Source organism: Myotis brandtii, unplaced genomic scaffold, assembly GCF_000412655.1.
Source record: "Myotis brandtii unplaced genomic scaffold, ASM41265v1 scaffold465, whole genome shotgun sequence".
NCBI lineage: Eukaryota > Metazoa > Chordata > Mammalia > Chiroptera > Vespertilionidae > Myotis > Myotis brandtii.
In genome coordinates this window covers 771,830-795,025 of record NW_005367775.1, presented here as the reverse complement: position 1 = coordinate 795,025, position 23,196 = coordinate 771,830, and the positions used below count along the sequence as shown (strand labels likewise).

At 35.1% G+C, this 23,196-nt stretch overlaps 1 protein-coding gene across 1 annotated transcript in view; it reads right to left on the bottom strand.

Annotated features, from left to right (window-relative positions):
- Positions 1 to 23,196, bottom strand: part of CDK13 (cyclin-dependent kinase 13) — a 95,807-nt gene that overhangs the window by 5,411 nt on the left and 67,200 nt on the right. The window contains exons 10-13 of the mRNA XM_005875614.2: positions 14,657 to 14,773; positions 13,930 to 14,061; positions 7,514 to 7,719; positions 374 to 826 (exon numbers count right to left, since the gene is read on the bottom strand). Of these exons, the coding sequence (XP_005875676.2) occupies positions 374 to 826; positions 7,514 to 7,719; positions 13,930 to 14,061; positions 14,657 to 14,773 (908 nt within the window). The remainder of the gene's footprint in view (positions 1 to 373; positions 827 to 7,513; positions 7,720 to 13,929; positions 14,062 to 14,656; positions 14,774 to 23,196) is intronic.

The following is a 23,196-nucleotide window of genomic DNA, read 5'->3' as shown; positions in this document are numbered from 1 at the left end:
TTAAGTCTATCGTGACCAAAAAATTAAATTATATTTGACTTTTCAAAGGTATTTCATATATACCTGTTTATTGCTTGAAGAACAAAAGCTACTGTATACGCAAAATTTCTGCCTTGGTCAATCATCCTGTTATAGTTGGAGTAAAAGATTATTTCTTAACCATAGAAATCCATGACGTTCATAATAAGTTATATTGCACATGGATAATTTGCTAAAGAGTCAATTTTTAGAACAGATTAAAAAACCTAAGACCTGAGAATTTTCAGACATCTCCTAGCAATGCCACTCAACAATACACATTATAGATAACCATCAACAGCAAGAAAACAGTGTGAACGCAGCTACATTAGGGGTCTGCTATCTGCACACTCACCCGATACTGGAGTGCTAGGTTCTGGAGGCGGTCTGAGTTGTAACGATGCTGCTTCATGGCCCGATCCATTTTCCCTTTCCTCTAGTAGCACATCTTTCTGCTTTGACTGCTGAGCCTTTATTAACTGAGTCAACAGAACCGCAAATGCACTCTGCACGGCCGCCTGGGCAGCATCAGTCTCCACTTTAGGCTGGACGCTCTGAGAAGGTTGAATTCCTCCCAATGGTTTTGAAGACTCCTGTTGTGGTGTTGATGGATCTGTCTGTTTTTCACCTGTTGCCAAAATTCCAGCAGGAAGGTTTATTTTATTTAGCTGTTGTTCAGTCTCAGAGTTTACCTTAATGTTCAACACTTGAACAAAATCAGCCATATTAATACTTGTTTTAGATTGTAGTAGGTTTAGTAGAATTGCCAATTCAGTGTGGTTTAACTGCTGTCCAGGGCCTGTTTTTACTAAAGACAAAATTTGTATTAATTAGAATTGCTGTAATTCATGGCTGCCCCACCCACAAAATGGCTCTGTATGACCACATGAAAATGTATATTTGTAGGACAGTGTTTAAGAAACACTGTAAAAAGGGAATCTCAGTTTAATTTAATTTCATATTCATTTAAGATGTAACTGTATATAAACTTAAAAAAAAAGAAATGTGGTCCATTTTGAATAAATTATCTTTAGGAGTAAATATTTCAAAAGGAAAATCAAAACTATCACTAGAACCCTATACTATAAGGTAACTAGGAAATGTCACCTGTGAATGGGAATGAATGATGATGATGATGATGACGACGATAGCTAGTGTCAGGTGCTTTCTAAGCATTTTATATCCTCTATCACTTACAACAATATAAGGCATACCCTATTATTGGCCCCATTTTTAATGAGGAAGAAACTGACACCTAGAGAGATTAAATAACTTGTCTAAAGTCATAAACTCTGTAAGTGGCAGAGTTGAGATTTGAACCTAGCATTCTGATTCCAGAATCTGCACTTTTTTAACTACTCACTGTACTACTTATCTAAAATAATGCTTATTATCTAAGAACCTAACCTTGTATTTGTTTTTTTTTAAGTTTATGCTTTATTTTTATTTATTGAATTTATTGGGGTGACATTGATTATATAGGCTTCAGGTATACAATTCTACAATATGTCATTTGTATATTATATTGTATGTTTACCACCCAAGTCAAATCTTCTTCCATCTTAGATTTGTGCTTAATTCAAACTTTTATCATAGGCTCTTTGATAAAGTATACTTTATTCAAATTACTTTTTTTTAATTTTAAGTTATTCTGGGTAAATAACTCATCACCAGCAAAACAGATTCAGTGGTTTTTCATTTTCCAATTTCCAGTTTAGACTTGTGATCGTTTATACAGGTTCTTGTGAAAGCTTATCTGGATCATATACAGGGGTGGGCAAAAGTAGGTTACTAATAACAAATAATCCAATAACAAATAAATAGTAATATAAGAATAAACTATCATACCCCCACAACTATAAACCTACTTTTTCCCACCCCTATATAACAACAAAGCTCAAATGCATATAATCTACACTAATAAAAGAGAAACATGCAAATTGGTATCACTCCACTATGCCCACCAGCCAATCAGGATGAGTATGCAAATTAACCCAACAAAGATGGCGGTTAATTTGCATATGCAGGCATGGAGCAAAGACTGAAGAGGACTGAACACTGAAGATGAATGAAGACTGAAGAGGCTTGGCTTCTCAGCTGCAGCCGTAGCAGAGAAACCAAGCCTCGCTGCTGCAGCCGGAGCGGCTGGACCAAAGGCCTGGGTCCCAGTTGCCGGAGGAAAACTGGTACCGGCAGCCAAGGGAAGGAAGGCCTATTGCGCGAATCTTTGTGCAACGGGCCTCTAGTCTATATATATAAAAGCCTAAGCAACCTTTACGTGGAATGACCAAAATGACAGGCCGCAATGATGCGCACTGACCACCAGGAGGCAGACCCTCAATGCAGGAGCTACCCCCGATGGTCAGTGCGCTCCTACGGTGGGAGCACCACTCAACCAGAAGCTGGGCTCACGGCTGGCAAGCATAGCGGCGGTGGCAGGAGCCTCTCCCACCTCTGCAGCAGCACTAAGAAGTGAGCAGTAAGGAGCAAGCAGCAAGTGGTTAGTACAGGGGTGGGCAAACTTTTTGACTCGAGGGCCACAATGGGTTCTTAAACTGGACCGGAGGGCCGGAACAAAAGCATGGATGGAGTGTTTGTGTGAACTAATATAAATTCAAAGTAAACATCATTACATAAAAGGGTACGGTCTTTTTTTTTTTTTTTAGTTTTATTCATTTCAAACGGGCCAGATCCGGCCCGCGGGCCGTAGTTTGCCCACGGCTGGGTTAGCAGCACCAAGCGCTGAGCCCGGCTCGGGCTCCTACCCAGCTGCCTGCCACTTCGCACACTGCTACATCCCTCGGGGGATGTCAGACTGCCAGTTTCGGCCCAATCCAGGCAGTCCAACATCCCCTGAGGAGTCCCAGATTGCGAGAGGGCACAGTCCAGGCCGAGGGACCCTACCCAGGGCACGCATTTCATACACTGGGCCTCTAGTACAACATAATACTACAGACATTGATAAGCAATTTCCATAACCACATCATAGAAGAAACACTCCAAAAAGATTAAAAACTGATGATGAATACTGTCTTTTTCTATTCTCTCTTTACAGATTTTGAGATATTTTTATTATATAGCTAGAGGCCTGATGCACGAAATCCGTGCAAGGGGCTTGGCTTTGCAGCCTCAGCCGCTTGCCTCAGCCCTCGCAGCCCTGGCTTCATCCAGAAGGTCATCTGGAAGGATGTCCAGAAGTTCGTTCGGCTATCGGGTCTAATTAGCATATTATGCTTTTATTATTATTACAGATATCAGTTTTAGATTAAATCAAACTTTTATAAGTTATTCTTGTGACCTGCAGCATTAATAAGGAACAAAGTTTGATTACTACACCCCAAAGGCTATTTTTCCTCATTTTCCCTTTCATTTCTCTATTAACAGAGGCAGTCTCTGTATGAGTTCAGAAGTACTCTTTATGGTGTCTCCTCTACAGAAGTGGCATTTCCCTATTTCAAGACCCTTACTGATTAACGAAGAAAATTAAGCAAAGAGGATACATTCCTATTTCAAAAACATCAGAATTCTCACTTAATAGTGAATTTTAAAAAAAGGAAAACAAAATAATAAAATTAAACTATCCACCATTAGTAGGGTTATTAAATATGTAGATAACAAAATGAGCCCAGAAAGGGCAATTCATTTTTTACCAGCTAAAATAGAATGAAATAACTAACCTTCCACTAGGTTTGCTAGTGGAATAAGGACAACAGTTCCATGAATAGGAGCAGAAATAAAGACCTGATAGTCTTGTTAAGGAAGATGACAACTGTAACCTGGGACAACTGACTACCATCCACACTTCGTTATTACTGACCTCTCAGATCCTGTTTCAGTAGTAGGTGGTATATAAAACATGTAACTTAAAAGCAAATTAAGAAAACTTCCTGTTGCTTCTCTTTTGCCTTTCTCCATATTTTACACATTTTTAACATGAAAATAAACTGAACTTGATTTAGACAGCCATCATAATGTGTACAACAGACATGTTTTCCAGAGCTATGTATAAAATATTTTAATGTATAAGGGAAATCCACTTTTCAAGAAATTCTGAAGAATACTTCTCTACAAGAAATAAAAATTGCTGCTGGTTTTTAAAGTAACATGTATCAATACTTTAATGTTGTCTGACCAAGGTCAAGTATGAGCTTGCAGATTACATGGGAAAGCATTCATGGTAAACTTACTCAAGCTTTCTCAGCTAATCTAATCTATATTTATACTCAACCACCAAAAGTCAAATCTAATTCACAGATCTGTTATCAATTAATTAACCAACCAATATTTATTCATCTCTTAGTATGTACTAGGCTACTTTTTCATGTTTGATAAACTACCACCTCTACATACACACATACACACATATATACTAGTACATACAGGCATACCTTGGAAATAGAGTGGGTTTGGTGCCACACAAATAAAGCAAATATTGCAATAAAGCAAGTCAACACACATTTTTTGGTTTCCCAGTGCATATAAAAACTATGTTTATTCTATATTGAAGTCTATTAAGTATACAACAATATCATTTCTAAAAATATTATATGCATACTTAATAAAAAAATACTTTATTACTAAAAAATGCTAACCACCATCTGAGCCTTCAGCTGGTCAATAACCTTTTTGCTGGTGGAGGGTCTTGCCTCAATGTTGATGGCTGCTGACTGACCAAGTGTGGTGGTGGCTGAAGGTTGGGGTGACAGTTTCTTTGCAGCACACAATGCTATTTGATAACACTTTACCAAAGTAGAACTTTTTTCAAAATTGGAGTCAAACCTCTCAAACACTGAAGTTGCTTTATCATCTAAGTTTATGTGGTATTCTAAATCCTTTATCATTTCACCAATCGTCACAGGAGTTGATTCCATCTCAGGAAACCACTTTCTTTTCTCTCATAAGAAACAACTCTCATCTGTTAGAAGTTTTATCGGATTGGTTGCAGCAATTCAGTCACATCTTCAGGCTTCACTTCTGCTTCCAGTTCTCTTGCTCTTTCCACCACATCTTACTTCCTCCTCTGAAGTCTTGAACACTCAAAGTCATCCATTGGGTTTGGAATCATCTTTCAAATGCCTGTTAATGTTATTTAGAAATCTTCCCATGCATCATGAATGTTTTTCATGGCATACAGAATGATGAATACTTTCCAGGTTTTTACTTTGCCCAAATCCATCAGAGGAATCACTATCTATGGCAGCTATTCCCTTACAAAATGTATTTCCTAAATAGTAAGACTTTAAATTTGAAATTACTCCTTGATCCATAAGTTGTAGAATGGGTGTTGTGTTAACAGGCATGAAAACAACATTAATCTCGCTGTACATCTCCATCAGAGATCTTGAGGGACCATGTGCATTGTCAATGAGTAGTGATATTCTGAAATGAATCTTTTTTTTTTTTTTTTGCTGAGCATTAAGCCTCAACAGTGGGCTTACAATATCAGTGAACTATGCTGTAAACAGCTGTCCTGTCATCCAGGCGTTGTTGTCCCACTTATAAAGCACAGGCAGAGTAGACTTACCATAATTCTTAAGGACACGAAGATTTTCAGAATGGTATATGAGCATTGGCTTCAACTTAAAATCACCAGCTGCACTAGCCTCTAACAAGAGTTAGCCTGTCCTCTGAAACCAGGCTTTGACTTCTCCTGTCTAGTTATCAAAGTCCTAGATCTTCTTCCAGTTTAAGGATGTATTTCTACATTGAAAATCTGTTGTTTAGTGTAGCCACCTTCATTAATTACCTTGGCTAGATCTTATGGATAACTTGCTGCAGCTTCTCCATCAGTACTTGCTGCTTTGCCTGGCACTTCTAGGTTAGGAAGACAGCTTCTTTCCTTAAACCTCATGAAGCAATCTCTACGAGCTCCAAATGTTTCTTCTGCCATTTCCTTACCTCTCTTAGCCATCACAGAATTGAGGAGAGTTATGGCCTTGCTTTGAATTAGGCTGTTTAGCTTTCTTACCATTTGTGTGTTTACTAGAGTAGTACTTTTAATTTCCTTCAGGAACTTTTCCTTTGCATTCACAACTTGACTAACTGGTGCAAGAGGCCTAGCTTTTGGTCTGACACTGCTTTTGGCATGCCTTCCTTACTACACTTAATCGTTTCTAGCTTTTGATTTAAAGTGTGGCTCTTCCTTTCCCTTAAACAGGTAGAGGCCATTATGAGGTTATTGACTGGCCTAATTTCAATTTACTGTTGTGTCTGAGGGAATAGGGAGGTCCAAGGAGATGGGGAGAGATGGTCAAAAGGTCAATGGGGCAGTCAGAACACATATAACATTTACCAATTAAGTAAGCTGTCTTCTATGGGCACTGTTGGGGTGCCCCTAAACAATAACAATAGTAACTGATCACCACCCTGGCCGGTGTGGCTTCAGTTGGTTGAGCATTGTCCCATGCACCAAAAGGTCACCAATTTCTTGTCAGGGCATATATGGGGTTCGACCCCTGGTTGGGTTGCATACAGGAGGCAATCAATCAGTGTTTCTCTGTTACATTGATGTTCTCCCCTCTCTTTAAAATCAATTAAAAAATATATTTAAAAAATAAAAGATCAATCACTGACCACCACAATAAATAATGAAAAAGTTTGAAATATTCTGAGAGTTACCAAAATGTGACTAATGAGTAAATTCTGTTGGAAAAATGGCACTGAAATACTTGCTCAATGCAGGGTTACCATAAACTTTCAATTTATGAAAATTGCAATATCTATGAAGTGCAATAAAGTGTAGCACAATAAAACAAAGTATGCCTGTATTTATTTCATATTAGTCTCTGTCTTCACACACACACACACACACACACACATTAAACTAAACGTGAATGCTTTCTGGTTTCTTGAGGCCAAATGAGGGAATAGATTCCATTTTTGAAAAGTTAACACTGAAGAGATTGATTTCTCATGAAGAAGCTTACTCTTACAATAGATTGAGTCAGAGGAAGAAATTTAAGTTTTCCCCAAATATCCTTCTTTGTCATCCTTCAAGTCATTTTTGGCACAAAAAATCAGATTCCAATCTTTAAGATTCTATAATATAATGGGAAATATATTAAGAGTAACTTCTAAGGATATTATAGACAGTACAAAAGAGCTTCTATTATAATTTTTGGCTCTTTTCCTATATCCTTCTTACTTCTTGAGCATTCAGACATTAAATGCTGAGCCTCAGTGAGAACAGTGTTAGCAAAAGACCTAGTGATTCCTGTACTAGGAGGAAAAAGAAAGTAGAGAAATCTGACTAATGACTAGTCATATGTAATTTGAGTTGCTCTTTGTGAGTTCATCTTACCTTGACATTGCTTAATATTGCGGTGCCAGTACCAGCAACACATGTGTACTGGCACAAGCAAATAATAAAGAAATGTCAAGTTCAGTGAATAAACCTTAATGTTCAACTTTTAACCTCCAATGCCTTAGCACTAGAACAATATAATCAACAGTAGCCATAAAACAACTGGAAGAAAACCATGGAAGCATTACTGACCAGGTGCCACATTCGAGTTGCCCTGAGATTTCAGCTGTGAAGTTGGCAGCACACCCTGGGGTGTGTTCGTTCTGCTGTCATCCAAGCCCAGAGACAAGTCCTTTTTGGGGGCTTTAACTGTGGAAACATCATCAGTCATGCCCATCTGCTTCTGTCTTCTTCGCTTTTTACTCCACAACTCATGACAGTCTTGCCATAAAGGAAGGCTAGAAAAAAAAGAATAAAATTGTTTCTCAGTGGCATTTCTTAACAAAATGCTAATATTTCTTAACAACCAAATTGCCACTCCCACGCCCCTGCAAGTTGTTCTTGAAGACTTCACACACAGGCTTTACAAACTGTTCCAATAAAAATTGCCCTTGATGCACACCTCCTTCGGTCCTTCACCTTTATAAACAGATGGTGGCTTCTGAATAATCACTAAATAATCATTTATTAAAACTATAAGTGAAGAAAATATGGTCAGCCCTAACTGATTTGGCTCAGTGGATAGAGCGTCGGCCTGCAGACTGAAGGGTCCAGGGTTCGATACTGGTGTCAAGGGCACATGTCCACGTTGCGGGTTTGATCCCCAGTAGGGGGCGTGCAGGAGGCAGCTGATCAATGATTCCCTTGCATCATTGATGTTCCTATCTCTCCCTCTCCCTTCTTCTCTGAAATCAATAAAAATATATTTTAAAAAAATAATGTATAAAAATGGGTTACAATGATCCTTGGTACAACCTTTTAAAGCCAATTCTTATCATAGAACATCATACATTGAATATGATATTTAAAAAGGCAAAAAATATGCCATTTGCAGAAACTAGACTAGACAGAGGATTGAAAGTACAAAGACTAAGACATACCAACTGTGAAAAATTTTCTTGCAAAAACTTTTAACTTTTTAATACCCTTGTATTTGCTGCTGTAAGCAAATGCCCTAGAATTAAACTGATGCTAGAGGCATTTCAAAAATAGGTAATCCAGGCTCATTATTCATCAACAAAAGTTCTGAATAACTAGCAAGTATCATCAAAATTACCCTCAATTATGAAACAACTCTACCTGAATGTAATTTCATAAACTTGACAACCGTGCAGAATAACTTTTGCTTAAAAAGAGACTTAAATATTTGATTTATAAATATTTTCTTTTTACCCTAATAATCCAATATTGTGTCTATTTAAAATAAGAAAATTAAGGCTTGGAAAGGTTAATAAACTTGCCCAAAATAACTACAATTTTCCTTAAGAAGCCGCGAGCTGGTGATAAAAGTCTGCAGTCTTCAGCCTATACATGTTTTCCTCTAAGGATACATGAAGACTTTTTAAGGGGGTGCACTTAAAATTGTTTTAAAATAATTTCCATATCCACATGTCCTCTTTCCTACAATGGATCTTTGAGAATGGCCTGCACATTCAGCAAATTCTTTCATACCTCCTCTTTTACAATTACTCTTATGTCATGTTATAAAAGAAAGGTATACGCAACAACATGGTTGAATCTTAGCAATGTAATATAATATTAAGCAAAAAAAAAAAAAGGTCATTCCCAAAAGAATACAAACAGCATGACCCCCTTTTATGAAATTAAAAACTAAAATTAAAAAATATAAATTATTATGAGTACATGTAGATGGCAACAAAAAGTATATACAAAAGAAAACAGGGATGATGGTTACCTCAGGTACAGGAAGGCAAAGGGGATATAGGTAGTGGTGTAGGGTTGGAGTGGGGAAAGGTATGATATGCTTAAAGTAGATTGTTTTCAAGATTCCAGCTTTCATTTGGTAGGCTCATAGCTGCTTATCAACACCATTGAAAATAACTAAGTAACTAAAGAAAAAAAAGAGCCATGCATGGACCAATGATGAGTGATACAAGGATTATGATTAAACCAAGTCTATGCACCTGAGGTCCAAAAACAAAACAAAGGCATACCTCTCAGCCATCTTACTATGGCGCATTGCCTCAGCGTGTAAAAACCTCCTGGAGTAACAAACAAAGGGACAATTTGAAATATTGATATTGGGAAGCTATAAGGCATCATAATCCCGCCAAAGCCTTTCCTCTCCTTTTTCTCCCCCTAGCCCCTCATGTGTTTTTATAAGATGTGTAGCCTTAGCCTCTGTGGGGATATTCTGAAATCAGATGTACTACAGTACTGCAGTAACGAGTGATTTTACTTCCACCATTCAAAAATCCTGGGAATGCATGGCTCTTATGAAAATGAGTCCCATGAGTGTAAAGCAAAGAAATCCACTAAAAGGGCTTTGTTCCCTCCCATAATTTAAAGGTAAGAGATTCTTTATGGATGATTTCAACACTCATCTCTAGGACAGATAAACATCACCCAACAAATAGCTAACACAGTATTAACTCAGTGATGCTGACTCACAGATACACCAGGAATGTTTTCTAGGATGAGCACATTTTTATGCTCTTTTCTGAAGGTTCGAATACTGGCTCAGCCACTTATTTATTGTGTCTCATTAGGCAAGTAATGACTTCTGTGCCTCAATTTCCATGTTTTTAAAAATGAGATAACAATACATTATAGGGTAGAGGTAATATACGTTAACATATGTAAGAGCTCGGGCATGGTTAGGCAATATATTCATGTTTGATTCCATTTATCATCATTCAAAAAGGTAGCTTAAAGCTATTTTTATTAAATCACACCATGAAATATTTATGCAAATACAGCTGGTCATATTTTACCTTATGCATTATTTAATACTTTATACTTGCTACTAAGAAAAAAATTATAGACTAGGTGCAATTCTAATTCACTTTTTAACAATATATATTTTTTTCTCTTTTCATTAAATACTTCAGAAAAGTTTGACAGGACATCTAACACAATTAATAGAGTTATTTTTTGTGTTTTTTAATACCCCACTCAATCATTTGATTATTCCTAAAAAATTGATCAGAAGAGTGTATTATATACACATATTTCCTAAAGGAATGCCATGCCTTTCTTCATTGTCCTTAGCTCATAAATAATTTATAATTTTAATTATCTATTTCATATTACAAAATGAGGTAATATTGTTTATATAACTTTTTAATTTAAATATTAGATTGACATCTTTATAATTTTACCTGACTGCCTTAGTGATATATCCCATAATTTATTACTGGTTTACAGATTTTTCATCAAAATGTGTATTAATGTTTATTCTTAATGAAAAAAATATAGTCAGGTATGTTCTGATAAAAACAGTGAATTTAGGTGTTACATTTGATAATATGAAGTGTTTTCAATTAAGTTATGTGGGAGACACTTTTCATAAATTGAAGGGAATACATCTATAGTTCCAAGGTTTTGACAAAAAACATATATAGTTTAAAAATGTAATAAGAAACAATTTAATAAATTGACTGGCAAAGTAACACTGGAATGACTTCCTAACCTTTTCTAAGTATACTGGATTAAACAAGTATAAATAAAAAGAAAAAGTAACAAGTATAATAAGTATTTTAGTAAGTATTCGTAAAACTTCTTTGGCTTACTTTCCCAAAATTTGAAAAATTAAGTGGTTAATGACTGAATAACTTATCTTTTAGCAAGTCATGTAGTTTCCAGGATTTACTGTCAAAAACATTAAAGGAGAAAAAAATCTTAAGTTTATATCTGACAGGTCATTAAAATAATTTTTGATGACCGATTACTATGTGGTTTTGGAGATATAATATGGAGGGAATTTAAAACTCAGTGATATAACTATGACAAAACTCCACCTATTCTCAAATGCTTGTTTACAAGGGTACTTATTAAAATAATACTAAAATTAATGTGGAACTATTGCAATCTAGAATAAGTACTATTAATTGATAGATATGCAAATTACATGGGGAAATTAGCCCTACTTATTTCATTAGGTTGCATTTCCAACAAAATGTAATATTTTTTTCCTTTTCTTAACTGAAATGTGTGCTATTAATATTTGCAATGACAAATTAAGAAGAAAAAGAACTTTGTAGTCAGATTTTAAAAATCAAATTTCCATTTATATATATATACATATATTTGTTTTAAAAATGTATCACAAGGTAATCAATTAATGCTTTCAAGCAAAAATATATGCTGCATTAAAAATCTGCAGAAGCAATGTAAGTCCAAAATGAAAAAAGAGCAATGTCAAATTGTTAGTTTCTTCATACATTTTTATTGTTGTTAATCCTCACCTAAGGATATTTTTCCACTGAGTTTTTGAGAGAATGGAAGGGAAGGGTAGAGACAGAGAGAGAAACATCGATGTGAGAGAGACACATTGATTGGTTGTCTCACGCATGTGGCCCTGGGACCTGGGATCAAGCCTGCAACCAAGGTATGTGCCCTTGACCGGAATCGAACCTGAAACCCTTCAGTCCATGGGCTGACTATCCACTAAGCCAAAGGACTAGAGCTCTTCATATGTTTTCTAAGGGAATGTTTGTGAATATAAAGATAAGATATTTTTACTTCATTGAATATATTTTTAAGAGTGATGTAACTGCTCCATTTAAGTGTCAACATTTATGATAGACTGAAAATTACATCTTTTGCAATTATTTAAACCATTGATTTAAAAAGTTTAGATGTCGATTAAAATTGAACTTTCATACAGTTTTACCAGAATTCTTTTATGTGTAATACCTAAACCAAGATATCAATTTAGATCAACTTAGACATTATCAATACAAGAAAAATGACATTATATTCCTCTTGATATGATAAAGCAGGAAGCACACGTTACTACCTAGCTAGTTCTTGCAAAAAAAAAAAAAATGTTACTCTAATCCTGATATTAAGAAAGCAATTAATCAGATTTTAGAATGTTTTACAAAACAGCTAGCTTGTACTCTTCAAAAGTGTCAATGTCATAAAAATCTTATCCAAAGAGTGATTCAAGACTGAAAACACATGACAGCTAAATGAAATATGTAAGCTCTGCCCTAAAAAAAAAGGGGGGGGGGGTATAAAAGAAAATTATTGTGGAGAAATTTGACTATGGGCTATTAAATATTACAATGTTAAATTTCTTATGCTTTATACAGAATTAGTGTTAGTTCTTATAGAATCACTTATAAATGAAGCATCACTTCCACAATATATTATTCAAACAGTTCAGATAAAAGTTTACATAGAGTGATAAAGCAAATATGCCCAAATATTAACTGTTAAATCTAGGTGAAGGACATATGAATGCTCACTGTATTATTTTTTTCTATATTAATGTAAATGAGAAAAATTTTCAAATCCAAAGTTGAAAAAAATTCTTTAAAGGGATACTAGAGCCAAAGTTTCATGACAGCTAATAGCTACTGATAAGCAAATCCAACAAAAATCCATTAGACAATTAAACAATGAATAATTCAGGTCCCTCAATATGTCAGATGATATATCCTTTAAGCCTTTCAAATCATCTCCACAAAGGCTATGTGTATACAGCAAAAACTCAATGAAGCTGAGTATGAGGGTCTCACAGAAATATAGTAAACCCAATCTAAGTGATAAGTGAAAGAGTCAAGATTTGAACTCCAAAGCCCATGTTTGTTCATTTACAATATGTTAATTGTATTACATGGAAATATTTTATTATTGTACGCACAGGCTTGCTTTATGACGCTCATCAGCATTTTTAAAATTATTTTAAAAATCCCTGCAAAGTTTCTATATCTTGCCAAGAAGAACCAAACAATCTGTTTTGTCCTCTCCCCTTTCCCCAAATCAATCTTAGAGAAAGTATAGGAGCCACAAGAGAGTAAAGTTTCAAGAACCCAGCTATTCTGACTCCCAAACTCTATGCATTCCACAGCCCCCCCATTGGACAATAAACTCATTTTATAAAGGCTTTTGATACTAATATTCTTTTATCCAATGATTAAAAATTTTATTATATATATAAAAAATTTATTATATAGTTTGCCAAGGAATATATTAGAACTTCTTTCTCTTATTGGACTAACTTGAATTTGAGAGCGGGGTCCACCCTTTACTATATTTGTATTCTTGGGCAAGTTTCTTAACCTCTTTGAGCCTGCTTCCTCTTCTATAAAATGGTGATGACAATAATAATACTCACCTGAGAGTATGAATGTAACACATGAAAAATGTTTAGCATTAGCACTCAAAATTTTAGCAACACCAACTAATAGTATAAGCAGTAGTATGGGTACTACAATAAGCTGCAGCAGTAATATATTCTTTGAATTAAAATATATTAATAAAATTGGCTAGAGGAAGGCTACTTTTGTTAGTCTTATGGTTAGCTGAACATTAAGCATTCTAGATATGCAAATTATATATTTTATACTGTTATTCTATTTCTTTTTATTTATTTCTTTTGACTTAACCATGAAAAAGCTTCTGAAAGTTATATACAGATGTTATTAAAACTATCCAGTTTCTTTATATAAGGGATCTAATAATAAAAAGTCACTTACTCTGGTGGGGGCATTTTTGAGGGTTCCACATCCCGTAGGAACTCACATTGAAGAGCTTGTTCTGCAGTGCAGCGCTTACTAGGATCCAAGGCCAGCATGTAATCAAATAAGTCTAGTGCGGCTGCAGGAATACTAACATGAGAGGGTTAAAAAAGTCATTCATGGCCTTTGACACAAGTTTAATGTTTCTTTAGAAGCTTATTTCAAGTACTAGCATTTTATACCATGTTAATAATACTTTATTCCAGTAAATATCAATTTTCTTTTGAAAAATACTTGCACATATTTTTATAACTATCATTCTAACAATTTTAATTTTGGCAAACAATAGTATATTTTATTACTCTATGGGCAATTTGCTGTTATAACATAAATTAAGAATTGAACAGAATAGTTTCCTACAATAAAAATAAAAACCTGAGCTCAAGTAACTTGAAAGATGTTTCAATAAAATTTAAAATAATGTAAAAGTTCTTTCTTACGTAAGTACCAAATCTAACACACAAACACAAACCACTGATTCCATAATGGTGGTGAAATGATAATTTGCATGTAGCAAAGGGAAACTCAAAATAAAATGACACAGAATAATTGTGATAGATCTACTTTTAGTCAATAGAGAATTGAGTAACATTTAGAATTCAGAGTAATTAACTAAACAAACAAACAAACAAACAAACAAAAAAACATTCAATGCAATATGGATGTTTAAGCATCCCTTTCTTACAAAACAAATTCTTCTCTTAACTTTCGACGATATTGCTTCTTTGGTTTCATGGTGTTGAAATATGGTAGTTTGATTACATCGGGCCACACTGCAGGACATGGACTCCCACATATACGGCTAAACACACAAAAAGAAGTACATCACTATAAACTACACAGACAAAATAATACAACTGCTATACAAAACATCAACTCATTTAAGTCCTGATATAATTATAGAAATTTTATTAAATATTTCAGTCATCCCAACATAATAACTTGTTTTAAGAAATCAATTTATTTTCCGTGGATACTTCTAATACTCCAACATTCAAATTCCTAGAAAGAAAACCTTCTTATTTATAAAATCAAATCTTAAAGGTAACACTCAAAATATGCTGATCATATGTTGAACAAAATAAAAAATTTATTCCAATAAATTAAGAGAGTTTAGTATATGCCTTTCTCTGGTTTTATAGGTACCTGTCATTTACCACTTTTCATAAATATAATGAAGTTTGCGATAAAATCAGAAACAGATATACTACACTCAGGAAGGTAAGTACATTGTAAATAAAGACTTAAATTCTGTCAACTGGTGGACCCTAAAAGTAACATTCTTGAAACATGTATGTTCTTTAAAATTGTGCCACAGATTTCAAGGTATTAAGAAATTTTAACTGCTTTACTCTCTGCTTATCTGTACCTTCAAAATACTAATTTTTTAAAAAGATATTTTTTAAATAATCCTCAACAGAGGACATGTTTTTATTGATTTTTTATATATATATATAAAGAGAGAAATGTCGATGTGAGAGAGAAACATCGATCGGTTGCCTCCCATCCGCGGTATGTGCCCTGACTGGAATCAAACCGCAACCTTTTGGTGTTCAGCAAGCATGTCAAACTCAAAGGCTAACATGGGCCAAATAAACAAGGTTTAAGTTTATGTGGGCTGCAAAAAAACAACCACCTTCCATTTTCATAGAAACGTAGGTTTATTTCAATAGAGACATGCTGAATACAAAGGGCTGAAATAAATGAGTAATTGTTAACATAAAATATAGAACATTTTAATAAAAATTAGTATTTTTTGAACATTAACTTACCAGACAATGAATAACTGCACAGATTAATAAGCATATCACAAATAAACCTATTTTTCTTGTCCTCCAAAGGCGAATTATTTCCTGTTGCACACACCAAACAAGTCAGTACAAGACTAATGACGTGGCAATGGGCTGCTGAAATATTCACTGCTAGTATGAGTGGAGAGAAATAGTGCGCCTGCGCGTAAGGCGCATAAGTGAAATGAATGCAACACGATTATAGTAATCAGTCATTATTGAACGTTGTAGTTTTTTATTAATAATTATGTGTAACAGGATATTGTAAGAATTAAGTTACAAAATTTTTATTAAAACGTTTCTTACATACCATTACATTGGCTGGGCCGCAAAAACATTCATTGTGGGCTGCGAGTTTGACATGCTTGGTGTATAGGACAACAGTTCCAATCAATTGAGCCACCCAGCCAGGGCGAAAACCCTCATAATTATTTTATTAATTAGTAAGTCTTTGTTACAATAATTTAAAAAATGCAATAACTAATAGGTAACTCCAGCTGGTAAATAGTTAAAAACAGATTTTGGTAATAGGCAGATAAAAAATTAGTTAAATATGCTTAACTTAAATATACTAAATCTCAAAGATAAATGTATATAGTATGTAAAATGATCAGCTGGTATTTAAATGTAAAAAGAAAAGGCCCATGTACTGCTGACTAAAAATATTCTATACATACATAAATATAAATGTATGCACCAATGTGCATAAGCATTTCACAACTGAAATTGCCATTCTTTAGTTGGGCTTCAGAATGCTATCTCAGAAACACATTATGTAAGAGAACCTCTCACACTTTTAAAGTTATATGTCAACCAAACTGTGCTTTTTGTTTCAATATACGATAATCTCCCTTATCTATGAGGGATATGTTCCAAGACCCCAGTGGATGCCTGAAACCAGGAATAGTAACAAACCCTATGTATGCAATGTTTTTTTCCTATACATGCACACACACCTATGGTAAAGTTTAATTTATAAATTAGGCACAGCAAGAAATTAACAACTCCAATAATCAAATAGAAAAATTATAACAATATTCTGTAATAAAAGTTATATGAATGTGGTCTCTCTCTCTCAAAATGTCCTTTCTTTTTTTATTGACTTTAGGGAGGAAGGGAGAGTGAGAGAGAGATGGAAACATCAATGATGAGAGAGAATCATAGATTGGCTGGCTCCTGCATGTCCCCTACTGGGAATCAAGCCTAAAACCGGGCATATGCCCTGATCGGGAATTGAATTGTGACCTCTTGGTTCATAGGTTGACGCTCAACCACTGAGCCACACCGGCTGGGCAAAAATCCTTTTTTTAATAAAAATTTATTTTATAATTTTTTAAATTTTATTGATTTCAGAAACAGAAATAGCGAGAAACATCTATGTGAGAAAGAAACATTGATTGACTGCCTCCTGTACACACCCTGATTAGGGATTGAACCCACAACCTGGGTATGTGTCCTGACCAGGAATTGAACCTGCCACTTCTTTGTATATGGTATGATGCTCCAACCAACTGAACACCACCAGCGAGGGCTCTCTCAAAATATCTTATTGCCCTGCACTTACCCTTATACAGTGTGGACACCCTGGACAAAGGGATGAGTCATGTTCCCCGTGGGAAGGAATGGGATGACGTAAGATGTCATCATTGCACTACCAGGAACATCACATAATTTAAAGCTATGATTTATTTCTAGAATGTTACATTTAATATTTTCAGACCGAGGGTAACCAAAATTGAAACCACAGATAATGGGGACTACTGTAGTTTTCGATTTTTATAAGCCCAAGCTTTAAGAAAAGTACCAAAATCTTATTCGTTGTCCACTCCCAATCTTTTCTTTTTCAGGAAAGAAAGCCAAACTAGGAGCATGGCCTTTTATAATCTGGTCCCAAACTGCCTTCCCTAGTCTCATCTCCCAATTCCTCTCTCCCCACAGACCAACCATGCCTCCATACTGATGCTCATATTCCTTTCTCCCTAGATCAGTGATGGCGAACCTATGACACGCGTGTCAGAGGTGACACGCGAACTCATTTTTTTGGTTGATTTTTCTTTGTTAAATGGCATTTAAATATATAAAATAAATATCAAAAATATAAGTCTTTGTTTTACTATGGTACCAAATATCAAAAAATTTCTATATGTGACATGGTACCTGAGTTAAGTTAGGGTTTTTCAAAATGCTGACACGCCGAGCTCAAAAGGTTCGCCATCACTGCCCTAGATGCTACCTAGCTGAATCTTTTTCACTTCTCAAGGGTCAGATAAAAAGTAATCCATTCACAGAAGTCTTCTTTATCCCCAATACTACTCAAAATGATTGCTCTGTGCATGCTACTTGTTTCCTTTGATACTATTTCATCCTGCTTTGTATTTTAGTTGTTTACATGTACGCTTGTCTTACTAAATTATTATTTGGGAATCATGACCTTTAAACAATATACAGGTGGGAAAGGGAATAAGAAATATGTTAATGGCAAAGAGAAGTACTCAGGCAAAAGTATGAAGTGGCCAAATTTAGACATTTAGGAGGAAGACTAAGAAAATCAGTACAGGAGGAATTTAGAGCTCAGGGAGGTTTACCTGGAAGATAAACAGGGGCCACACAATTCAGTTTTAAGAGGCAGTTTGCCTAACTAAAGTTGACCCTTAAACAATCCAGTTCTGCACAAGTCCACTTATACACAGATCTTTTTCAATAAATGCTGTAAATGTATTTTGCTCTCAATAACATTTCTTTTCTCTAGCTTACTTTATTGTAAGAGTACAGTATATATGTAACAGAATACTTATTAACTGACTGTTTCTGTTATTTGGCAAGGCCTCTGACAGCAGTAGGCTATTAGTAGTTCAGTTTGGGGGAGTCAAAAGTTATACTCAGATTTGACTGCATATGGGGTCGGTGCCACAACCTCTCGTGTTATTCAACGGTCAACTGTACAATGAAGACAAACTTTAGAACTGAATCCTATGTGACAATGATCAAATTGCATTGCATAAGAATCTGTTTCTTCTTTCATAAAACAGATTAATTTTACTTAAGAGCTGTGAAATTAAATGAGCTAGCATCCTGGCCCATGAATAGCCTTATAATAAATATCAGTTTCAATACCTCTTAGCTAGAGTTTTAATTACTTCATTATATATGTGGTGGGAAATTATCTAAGTCTTAAAATTATCAATTGGTACCAGCATTCAGGATGGAATAAATATACTGAGGCATGGAAAGTTACTAGAAACTAGGGAAGCAGATAGGAATTGATAACTACATATTAGCAACATCTGTGCCTGATGATCAGCCAGCTATCCGAAAATATTTACTGAAAATGTTTTAAAATGTATCATATGCTAAACCCCAAATATTTGAGGTCTAATTTTGAAATCTATTACCTGACTTATATATTCTGATGTCAATACTATATGAGTTCTACATTTTTTATGAGGCTGACAGGACAAACCCCTCTACCTACCCATTCCTCTAATTAGTCTTCTCAGAATTTCCTTACAGCTAAAATGTAGAATCAATACTGCCACACTCCAGAAGAGCATCCTATTGGAATTCAACTACTGCTCTGAATTTATAGATTAATTCAGAAAGTATTGCTATCCTTACAAAGCTTAATATTTCTATCACAAAAATATTAAACTTTTTATATTTCATTCATTTTAATATATATTTCTTCAATTAGATCTTATATATTTTTTAAATGTCTATTTTTTATTGATTTTAGAGAGGAAGGGAGAGAGATAGAAACATCAATGATGAGAATCCTTGATCGGCTGCCTCCTGCACGCCCCCCACTGGGGGGGGTGGGGGTAGTTCAAGCCCGGGCATGTGCCCTTGGCTAGAATCGAACCTGGGACCCGCAGGCTGACCCTCGATCCACTGAGCCAAACCGGCTAGGGCTTATATATTTCTTTTTATAATCGAACCTGGGACCCTTTAGTCCGCAGGCTGATGCTCGATCCATTGAGCCAAACCGGCTAGGGCTTATATATTTACTTTTATTGGTGTGTGTTTTGTTTTGTTTTTACTTTTTAAAAATTCCTATCCTTATTGTATTCCCTAAGCAGTAAGTAGGAAAGTTTTACTGTAGGAAAAGCTTGAAATTTGACATGAAAATTTTAGGCAGCCATCTGAGATCCTATGACTCCTAACAGTTTTAGTAGTTGTTTCTTTGAGGCTTTCTAGGTTTATAATTGTATTACCTGTAATCAGAATTCATCCATTTTTTCAAATGAGTATACCTCTTTATTATTATGGCATGTTACATTATATAGTAATTTCCAATCAATGTTAAGAATGATAATGATGTGCTACACAATACTGGATAATTTTGCTTTGTTTCTGATTTTAATGGGAGTACTTTCATTGCTTACCACTGGGAAAGATGATGACTTTCGTTTGAAAACAATACATAACAAAGATAGTTACTGGTACACAAAAATTCGGCCACATGTCCTATTCAGGAAACATTTTTTATTCCTTTTTACTATGGGTTTAAATATTTAAAGGATGCTTTAGTTTAATCAGTTTAATTTTTAGAAACCTTATAATCATTATCTGCATTTCCTTCCCTAAGCTACTAATGTAGTAAAAGATTTCCTTAATACTTGATTATCCTTACATTCAGAAAAGGAATGCCACCTAGGCCTAATAAAAGTACTATTATTTTAGTAACATGCTGCATTCTACTTGTTAATTTGTCCTGCATCAATACTCATATGAGATTGGTATATAGCAGCAGTTTTCAAAATTGGGGTCCAAAGACCCTTGGGTGTCCCTTAGGCCCTTCAAGGGCCTGGCACTTTGAAGGTATTACTAAGACATTATGTGCCCTTTGCAATATGTTGACTTACTACTGATAGTAGACAGCCAATAGTGGGTAAAACTACCAGAACCTTAACATGATTCAAGGCAATGACACAAAGCAATAAGTACTCTTCATTACCACACAATCTAGGAGCAAGGTGGAAGCCAGTTTCACTTAAGAATCTACTTGTTGAAGCAGTAAAAAATATTAATGTATTAAACCTAATACTTTGAGGATATATCTTTTTAACATTCTCAGTAATGAAATAGAAAATACTCATAAAGCACTTCTACTGCACAACAAAATCTGATAGCTACCTTGAGAAGCACCTGAACAATTATTTGAGTTGCAAGCTGAAGTAGCTGCTTTATTCACGGATCACTTTTACCTGCAAAAACAACTACAAACTATGATCATTCAGACTTGGGTATCTGTCAGACATTTTCTCAAATATGTTCAAAGTCAGCTTTTTACTTCAAGGAAGACAATTGCAATATTTACTGCCAATTACACAATTTGAGCTTTCAGGAGAAAAATCAGAATACCAGGCACCTGAACAATTATTTGAGTTGCAAGCTGAAGTAGCTGCTTTATTCACGGATCACTTTTACCTGCAAAAACAACTACAAACTATGATCATTCAGACTTGGGTATCTGTCAGACATTTTTCTCAAATATGTTCAAAGTCAGCTTTTTACTTCAAGGAAGACAATTGCAATATTTACTGCCAATTACACAATTTGAGCTTTCAGGAGAAAAATCAGAATACCAGAAAGCTTATTATCTATACCATGAAATTGACAGCTTCATAATAAATACCTACAGGCTCCTCTGCTGAGAAGAGTGGTGATAATAAATAATATATAATGAAATGTTACATGTGGAAGAGATGCCCAATTCAGTGATACAATATTTTCCAAATGACCAATATATAATTTACAAAATCATCAGAGTTGTAAAAAATCCATTCAGATGGCAAGAGAGACCAATGGATTTCAATATATTAGAGTACAAAGTATTCCTTCATTTGGTTTCAGATTGCACATAACTAACCTGCAAAAAAATTACCATTTGTTTAGTGCAGTTTCAAAAAAGAAGATGCACAAAGATTTGAAAAGACTAGTGAGAACAGTGCATCAAAGACATAAGGATCCCAGATGTACTTACTAAGCCAAACAGTAAAAGATTTCTAAAAATATAAAAATGCTACTCATTTCACCAACATTTATTTCCATTTAGAAGATGAATTTTTACAATTTTAGATGTCATTTTTAACCTATTATTTTTAAATGAATTAAAGTATTTTTAATTTATCAGTTTTAATTTCAGATGTGGTAAATATCAATAAATACTATCAACATAAACAAAAGCTCCTGGGACCTTTCATAATATTTAAAAGTGTAGATAAGTTTTGAGACCAAAATTGCTTAAGAAGCACAAGTCTACGGAATTTTTTTATGTTATTATTTACATATGCTTCATTTTTTAAAAAATGGGAACTTTCCTTCTTTTCCTGTATTCTGAAAAAGCCAAAGCCTGTGCCATTAATGTTTTTAAAATTTCACCTGAGTCACCATCCAAGCCTGAGGCTTTGGAGGGAAGAGTAGTGGGGGGAATAGGGGAAGGTTAGATAGAGAGAAGCAGGATTCTTTCCACTCCAATCTATTTTCAATTTCTTCCATGATTATAAATGTCTTTTATTTCATAGGTAATGTACACTGTGTGATATATAAACAGTCTTTCGCTGGCAGCAAGAAGTCTTAAAAAGGGTTGACTCTTGTGTAAAAACATTTTTGCCCTCATTCATCCCATTATGTCCTCACCTTTGCTTTTCACTTTTTCCATCACTTTTTAAAAACTTTAGAGAGAGAAAAAGCAGGAAGAGGGAGGGGGAGGGGGAGAAGGGGAGAGAGAGGGAGAGGGAGAGGAAGAGGGAGAGAGAAGGGGGAGGGGGGAGGGAGAGGGAGAGGGAGAAACATCGATTTGTTGTTCCACTTATTTATGCATTCACTGGTTGATTTTTACATGTGCCCTGACCAGGGATCAAACCTGCAACCTTGGTGTATCAAGAGGACACTCTAACCAACTCAGCTAACCGGCCAGGGCTTGCCATCACATTTTAACCTATGCTCTTCTATCACAAAACTTTTGTGATCTGCCTAAGATACTTTCTGGGACAAGGCAACATACAGACTACCTGCCTACTGTAGTAGTATAAAGCTCTTTAAGACAGAGTCTGATTAGTATTCCCACTCTTGATCAGTTTACACATTATTTTTGTAATACAAACTCTAGACCTCATCATTCCTGAGGTGTTTTGTTTTGTTTTTAAGATGGCAGAAATATCCCAGCATTACTGCAAATAAGATGGGGGGGGGGGGGGGGGGAGGTATGTATTGGAAACTTACATTTACTTAATTCTTATAACCCTAAGCATAAGTCCTGTTTTACTTGTGAAGAAACAAACACTACGGAACTTACCGTAAGTCACAAGTGCAGGAAGTAGCTGATGGTCATTAGAACGGAGGTCTGTAAGATTCCAGCCCACCCCTTTCAATACACTCTGCTGCCTCCTTCAAATCAGAGAGACTTGTTTCTTTTATCAGAAACTTCCATTTT